Consider the following 8,143-nt stretch of genomic DNA (forward strand, 5'->3'; position numbering starts at 1 on the left):
ATAACATAAATATAATATGACTGTGGCAAAGACCTTTGATTTTAACTTTAGACAAATGACTGACTAATAGTTTAATTTTTGTGATCCTCCACTGCCTCCAGACCAGGGAAGTCTTGGAGAGGGCAGTCTGTCCCGGTCAACATCCCAGTCGTCCGGCCTCAACGTGGGCAGGAGGCCCCGAGTTATAACCATTTTCCCCCACACGGTGGGCAACAACGACACACTCCTCAGCTTCAACGAAGGAGACATCATCAGCCTGCTCATCCAAGAAGAGAAGGACGGCTGGCTGTATGGAGAGCTGGAGAGGACACAGCAGTATGATTTTAACGATTTTCATATTCAGGGATGTGTTGATGGATACATGGCACCAACATTAGTTTACCTAACCTGTTTAATTCATTGAGGTTTTTGGTATGTTTAGGTGGGTCTTTGCCTCATGATGAGTCATGGTTTATCCATCTTTTTATTCACCTCAGCATCTCTGGTTTTAAAGTATATGTATGCCACTTCTGAACTGTTCTTATTGTCAACAAATCCCATGATATCCCACTGAGCAGCGAGCCAACTCACAAGTATAGCCTGTAGAGACAAAGTCAGACTAAAAGTTTATTTGTCTGTGCCACAATGCCATTATTGTCCAAAAACATTAAGCCACACTGTTGCACTGGGTGACGTGTCTTCATTACCATTTAAAAAAATATATTTTCTTGGTTGACAATAACAATAATAAAAAAGTATGACCATGTTATCCTTTAACCTTTAGATCTGTATTGAATATATAGGGTTTCTAAGTCTTATAAAACTTTAAAAATATTAAGAATATTAACTTCTATTGTGAAATCCCTCCCTCACATACTTGATTTAAATGCTAAATACAATCTAAATACAACTTTTGGAACACCCACAAAAGGGAAGTGCACTTTTATTCCGATATATACGCAGCAGCACTGACACACAGGTGTTTTTCACATAACTCAGTTGAACACCGAGTATGTCAGGTATGTTCAGCGTGACAGTCATAAAGCTCTCTCTCTCTCTCTCTCAATTTCAACACCATACGCACATGAAAAAATTCAGGTGCACGCACACACACAAGTGACATCTCTGGTCTTTTATATTTAACTCAACAATAAACACGTTTAATTTTTCTTCACACACGTGATGATGAGTGAATGAAATGAATATGTCAACTAAAAAAAGCAGCGGAGGTGAAATCACACTTTTGTGCAGCAGCTGTGACTCCATGTCACCTCCAGACTGCAGAGGGGGGAAAAATGCCCACAAGCTTATTTTTCCCTGCTTAATATTCTCGTATGCAAACACACATAGCACCTGTTAGCTTTGTGTGTCTTGTTTGCTCAAATAATGAGATTGGAAATTGTTTATGTATGACAAGTTATATTTGTATATGTTGCTACAGCGGCATAAATCCATAAAGTAGCCTCTGATTTGCCTGTGTAATTACAGTCATCTTCAGCTCCTTGCTGGATCAATTAGGACTCATAATGCAGGCGAAAGCAAGTACGGAGCGTTTACAGACCTCCTGACGACTATTTTTTCATTCCCACTTTGTAACAAATTGACGCAAGCCTTATCTGCCCCGTGTGTGTGTGTGTGTGTGTGTGTGTGTGTGTGTGTGTGTGTGTGTGTGTGTGTCATTAAGAGGCCTAAAGTGGTTTTAATGTAGTCAGTGGTGGTTTGTCAAGAAGAAGACATGTTGGGATAAATAACATTACATTCTGTTTCTTAGCAACAAATCCAGTGCACTGGTCTGATAAGCCATATTTTTCTCTCGGCGTGACTTGGAGACAACGTCTGAGTCTTAGTGAACAAAATCTGTCTGTCTGTCATATATTCTATCTCTGAAATGTGCGTCTGATTTCTGTGTGTGTCTATAGTCTGTGTACTTTAAGTCACAAGCCCTCCAAACACACATCTGCTTGCATTTTCTTGTATGCACACAGAATGGCGAAAGTCAGTGTTGATTTTCCTGCTCTGAATCTTTTACATGACTAACTATGAAATTAATTCCACCAGCTGAACATATATAAGTGGCATTGATTTTTAGACAGATTGTTATATTAGCATGCAACCCACCTAGGCTGACAGCAGCTTCATAATTAGTGTGCAGACGTGAGAGTGGTATCAATGGTCTCTTCTAACTCTGGGTAAGCAATGTAATGTTTAATTGTAGCTAATAGTGTATCTATACATGAACCCCAGGAAGATGAACAACTAATAGGTATCCAAATAATTCATAAATGAAAATGTAGTATGCCTGTTGTTATGACATTTCTGATATATTGGTATGTTTGTCTCTTTTATTAGGCGGGGCTGGTTTCCCTCATCTTACTGCAGACCTTACACTGAGCCAATTATATCAAATAGGTAAAACAACATTACAACATATGAGAAGTGAATCAATGATTTGTTTTGCAGCTGACGTTCAATAGCTGAACCTTTATTTCAAATGCCTTAGCAGCAATCTGGGCACACCGGTGCGTCGTCTGAGTGTGGCCAGTCTGCCAGAGCAAGAGGAGGAGGAGCCGGTGTTGCTGCCGCCACCAGACTACAGCGACTACACCCCCACAAGCCCACAGATCCCCTCAATGCCTTCGCCAAATATCAGGGTCAGTATCAGCTCCTGACTAAGCATACCATGTGTCGTCTATTGCATTTATTAATCAGTACAGGATCTTTTTTTTTTCAATTTGATAAAAAACCTAAAACTTCTTAACATAGATTTAATGTTGGGGGTTTTGTCCAGTAACATGCTGACATGCTTTTTTTTATCATTCTGCATGAGATGCTTCCCTGTTGGTGGTTGTGGCTATAAAGAGCTGTTCTATTGATGTGGCTAACTTGACATTATTTACTCCTTTAATCCATCATTAAACATCTTACAACTTTAAAATGAGGATGCTATTTTTTAAGTACTGTACTAAAAAATTAAACAAACATGCTGGTTATTTACAAACCTGCGTTATCAAGTAAGTTATTTTGAAAACAGAATGGTCTCCCATTATATTATAAGAACAAACAATAAACAAGCCGAACACTACAGAAGCACCCCCAAACGAAGCACCAAAGGTAGCACTAAATGAAAGACGGACTTAGCAATAAGCTAGCAAACTTATTCCAGCATTTAGTAGCTAATTAACCAGATAATTCTTTCAGGAGTTGTTGGAAACCAAAAACAGCGCTAAAAGAAGAGTGAAATATTGGAATTACATTCAGCAGGTTGCTAGAATATTACTCCAAATGAATGTTAATGTTGCTTTACTTCTGCTGGAAATGTAAATAGGCAACCTTTTGCTAGCAAGTTGGCCATATCAACTTACAAGCTGAGAATATGTCTTGTGTTTTGTGACAAATCTTTATATAACTGTGAAAAACCTTTATACTACTACTACTAGCTAATACAAATGTATGCTAATACTATGAAGAAAATGGGTAAAGTAACCATTAAAGATGCATTGTGTCATTATGAAAGATTTTGAAGGTAGCTCTTTACCTCAGGAATAAGTTGTCTGACCAGTTTAAATCCAACTAGGCAGAAACTCTCCTTTCTTTTAACAGCCATGTGCCTTAGGCCATGCACTTATGCTCTGGTTGCGACTGTGGTTGTGCTAGATAGCCATGCCATGTTTAAATGTCTAAATCAACGAGTGCAGGAAGGTCTAAATGTTCCTGATAGGATATCTGTATCGCCTTGCTTGAGTCATCAGTGACTCCATGGCCAAACCACAAAATGCCATTGCGCATATCATACATTTAGCCTGATTAATAATGTCTTATCAGCATCTCCTTGCTGCATAGTCATCGCCTCCACGCCCTTAAAACGTACACAGCCAGAAACACACCTCAATTCCTCTAAACAGTTGAGTAAATATACTATATTTATCCAGACAATTATTTCCCAAAAGGATGTGTACGCCTTAAAGATGTTATGTTTGCATTTTACTGGAGCCTCTTTGTAATTTTGCAACTGATGCAGAATTAAGTAATGTATCAAGACAAAGAGGAAAAGCGACCAGAGATTGGCTGGCTCAAAACATTTTTTTTTAAAACATCTTAACAGTGCTCCCAGCCAGGTTTTCCAGGTTTGGAGAGATTGGAGGGAAATGAGAGTTACAGAGGGAGACACAAAGGACAGGAGGGACACAGTTTTGTTTTGTGCCTGCAATGTGTCAGCTGATTGATAATGACCTAAAAGTTGTCCAGCGAGCAGACAAGCCCAGGCACACTTCTTTGTCCCTTATCATCACCTTCCTCACTGTTCTGTCTGTACTTATGGTCTGTACTCAGAGTCCTTTGTATCTGCTGCCTCAGGGTTTTATCATGTAATAAACCACAGTGAGGGATATACCTTCCCAACAGGAGGAATCCCAGTGCTTTACTCATCATCATATTCTTATAACATATTGTATTATTCTTTTAAAAACCTTGCCCAGCTGGGACAAAAAAACTTAATACGACTTACAAAAAGTCCTTGACGATTTTTTTCAGAGGCTGGAAGGCTGACTGTGCTCTTTAGGATTGTTAATGTGACTGTGGGGAGAAGGTAAACCATGTCACCATTGCTCTGGGAACTTGTTCCCTGAGTTGAGCCTTTTAGGCATTCAAATCTCCTGCACTGGAGACGCTAAATTTAGTTTTTCAGTTTCAGTGATTGGCTCAAGTTATGTAATTATGTGACTTGCTGTCAACACTGTTCAACTGTATTTATTGTTTTTTAATTCAGTTAAAAAAATGTAATTATGATTGTTTGCTGTGAAAACAGCACTAATCTTGATGTAAGTGTTTAGAGTGGTTTGAAGAAAGACTTTCTCTTTTAATGTCTCTGCATTACATTTACACATTTCTCAGTAATGTTTTGAGCTCTTTAGAGACAGAAAATCAACATTCTCATGCTGAAATGTTATGTTTATGATTAAACATCAGGGATTGTTGAGGGCAGTACACGATCTAGGCGAAGCTACTTGTTGAAAGGCTGATATCAGGGAGTAAATGTCTCTGTGGCTGGATGTTCGGTGACTTCTGGATATTGTCTGCTCTCTAATGGAAGAGCAGGGAAATGCATGTTTTTCTGCAGTTAGTGAATGAATGCGATGACAGCCATTCATATAGGCTTGAAGACAGAGGTCAATTATAAAGATTTGCATCTGAAAAATAGAATAAACTACAATATCAAGTTATCTCTTTATCAGCTCTTGTCTGCACGCTCAATAAATTGATGATAACTCTCAGTTGAAACACATGTTCTTATCTGCCCTGGAATGAAAATAACGTAAAACTACAAACTCATGCGTTCCTCTGACATATTTAACTGCTTTCTTTACAGCTTTTTATTTGCAGATCATTTGCTACTGTAAGGCAAGGGAAGTTTGTTTGTATTGCACATTTCAACAGCAAGGCAATTCAAGTGTTTTACATAAAAGCAGCATAAGGCAACATAAAAAGACATTTAATTACAAGAGAGTTAAATTGAAAATAGGAGAGTAAAAGTTACAGTGCAGTGTAAATTCAATCAAATTTGATTTAATAAAAGTCAGCGGCAAAAAGAAAAATCATCGTTCATTTAAAAGAACTGAGAGTTGCAGCTGACCTGCAGTTTTCATTTGTTTGCTTTTACAGCAGCCCTCAGGGAACATAGCTCTGGTGTTTATGTTCCTCAGCTTTATCATCACCACGCACACTTGGCTCTATGGAGGCCATAAGAGAAAAAGGGGAGTGTGTCACTCGCCAGCCTTTCTAGATTGTCTAGATTCCAGACTTTGTGAGGTCTGAGGTTGTAGCTCATGTATGTGTCAAATCTGAGCCGATAAGGAACAAGAGGGAGGGACAGCCGTACATGAGAAATCTTATCAAACCGGTCGGGCAACACTGACTTTCCTCACAGCTGGAGGGAGGATGTGGATTTGTGGTCTCTCTGGTGGTGTGTTGTTGAATGTTTGTTATTTCTCTTTGTCCCTGGATCTTTATGCGTGTTTTTTCCTCTGTGTTTTTTGACAACAGGAGTCTTTAGTCAATGGGACTGCAAAGGCTCCCTTTCTAGGGTGAGTGACTTACCACAACTAACAAAAACTCAGATTTTTGTGAGTAATTAAAGATTGTTTGATGATGTTATATGAGCTTTATGATTTTTTTCCCATTTGCTTCCTGCAGAGGAGGGAATCCGTTCGCCACAGTTAAGCTGAGACCAACTGTTACGAATGACAGATCAGCGCCAGTCATCTAACACAGAAGAGGAGGATTTTCATCGCTGTCATGCCTTCAGGGGACTCGTGCAACATGGGGCCCCTGTGACACAGTGAATATCACCCCAACCTGACATCTCACCAGCCTGCATGCTAGTCTCTCAGTACCAGTCTGCTCTATTAAAGCGATCCATTGTTTCTCGGCACAAGTGTGTTTTACAGTGCCAGTGTGTGTTTTACATTAGCCACAACAGGGAAACATTTCATAATCAACACGAGGAGAAGCAGGAATTCTAAAAACATTTTGTAGTAAAGTAAGTGTTAAAGTAAAAAGTCACCCCAAATTGTGACTTTGTCTAGTCTCTGAATGTTGTGTCAAATTGACAAATACATTTGCATGCATTTCCTGTGGCTGCTTCACAATAAAAGCCGCCCCATGTTTCAGCAACAATGACAGCAGGAAATGTTTGCTTTGCATTTGTATTACGCTAATACAGCCCTGAAGACAGTGTGTGCACAAAATTGCACTGGATTACTTGCATACATTGTTTCCTCTGAATCCATCGTGCAATGGCGGACTCCGCCACTACCAATAAAAACTACAAAATAAATTACTCTAGTAGTAAAAACGGGGTTTGATTTCATGGAAAGCTAAAGGATTATAACTTTAAACATTCTTCAAACATATTTCTGCCACAATCCAAGTGTTTTGTCGACAAACAAACAAGAGGGGGACAGTGTCATAAGGTCTTTTCAGGCCTTTTTGTGCTGCAGTCACTTCAGTGTTTGAATACAGAATGAAGAGATCCAGATTTAAATGATAGACCAGCACCAGGGCTGTCTTCCTGACTTGCCAAAAATAGATTGTTATTTCTTTTTTTATTAATTATTTTTGTCTGTCTTTTTTTAAAGAGGCATTGTGATATACAACGGTTGTGAGAATGAAGGGAGAGTGACGAGTTGGGAAAAGGGTTTGTCATTTGAGTGACGGCAAAACAGTATGTCACTGTTTAAAATGAGAAGGCTATTTATATACAGTAAGTTTCTATGAGATATTTAAATGAAATATGTATAGAGAAGTCCATTATGTGAAGGTGTCCCTTTGAATATGATAGCCACTGCTCTCATGATCCAATACTGATTTTAATTTGACTGCTGATATGTATTTTAAATGGGCAAAATGACCTTTTGATGAAGGGAATATTTTTCACTCTGATGGTTTCACTGTTTATTGTAGATTCTGTGTCCAATGCACAGTTTATGCATCATAATAATGTACCTTACTAGTAGACATTTGCATTGTGTGAATAAAATGGGAAAGATACTACCTGTTTTGTAAGGAAAATTACTTTTTGCCTTGTACTTGCTTCACAGAATGTACATGTAAATGAGGAAATGTTTCATAGTCCAGGTTATTGATCCTCACAGAACCACTGATGTTAAGCGTAAAAGTGAACCCATCATATTGACCTACTTATTGCCTCATGCTTTCTTCATAGTACCTTGCCACTGTTGACCAATGTTTTTCCTCAATAAAACAAAGTAAAGTAAAAGTCTGCATAATTAATGTTGAGTTGCGTTTTGTGTTTCCTTCCGTACTAAGTTCTATGTCCTTGAATTCGGTTAAAAAACAGTGTTTTGGCAGATTAGCAGAGAAAAATAATAAGGTGGAGCTTTTTACCTCCTGGGAGCAGGGAATTGTCGGCTTAAGATGACAGAAAACATCCTGTTGATATTGCAAATTTGAACCAAAAAAACACAGTTTCTGAGGGGAAAACCCACATACTAACAAAAATGATTTCCTGCTCAACCTACCTTGTATGAAATGAAGTTAAATTATATTTATTGAATTTAACTTAAGAAATAATATTAGTTAATTAATTAATATTGACATGGATAGTTATTGAGAAAAAATGTAGCTTGTAATAATAATAATAATAACT

At 38.3% G+C, this 8,143-nt stretch overlaps 1 protein-coding gene across 3 annotated transcripts in view; it reads left to right on the forward strand.

The window, feature by feature from the left end:
* baiap2l1a (BAR/IMD domain containing adaptor protein 2 like 1a) overlaps nucleotides 1-7,773 on the forward strand; it is a 24,522-nt gene extending 16,749 nt beyond the window's left edge. For 2 of the 3 annotated variants that reach the window (XM_038736369.1, XM_038736371.1), the window contains 5 exons: nucleotides 102-315; nucleotides 2,329-2,388; nucleotides 2,480-2,630; nucleotides 6,019-6,059; nucleotides 6,169-7,773. In XM_038736369.1, coding sequence (XP_038592297.1) covers nucleotides 102-315; nucleotides 2,329-2,388; nucleotides 2,480-2,630; nucleotides 6,019-6,059; nucleotides 6,169-6,241 — 539 coding nt within the window. In that variant the 3' untranslated portion in view covers nucleotides 6,242-7,773. The remainder of the gene's footprint in view (nucleotides 1-101; nucleotides 316-2,328; nucleotides 2,389-2,479; nucleotides 2,631-6,018; nucleotides 6,060-6,168) is intronic. The other variant, XM_038736370.1, reaches the window with a different exon arrangement.
* The last annotated feature ends 370 nt before the right edge of the window (nucleotides 7,774-8,143 follow it).

The sequence above is a fragment of the Micropterus salmoides genome, unplaced genomic scaffold, assembly GCF_014851395.1.
Source record: "Micropterus salmoides isolate LMB-PRFRI ecotype aquatic unplaced genomic scaffold, ASM1485139v1 Ms_hic_scaffold_21, whole genome shotgun sequence".
Taxonomy (NCBI): Eukaryota; Metazoa; Chordata; class Actinopteri; order Centrarchiformes; family Centrarchidae; genus Micropterus; species Micropterus salmoides.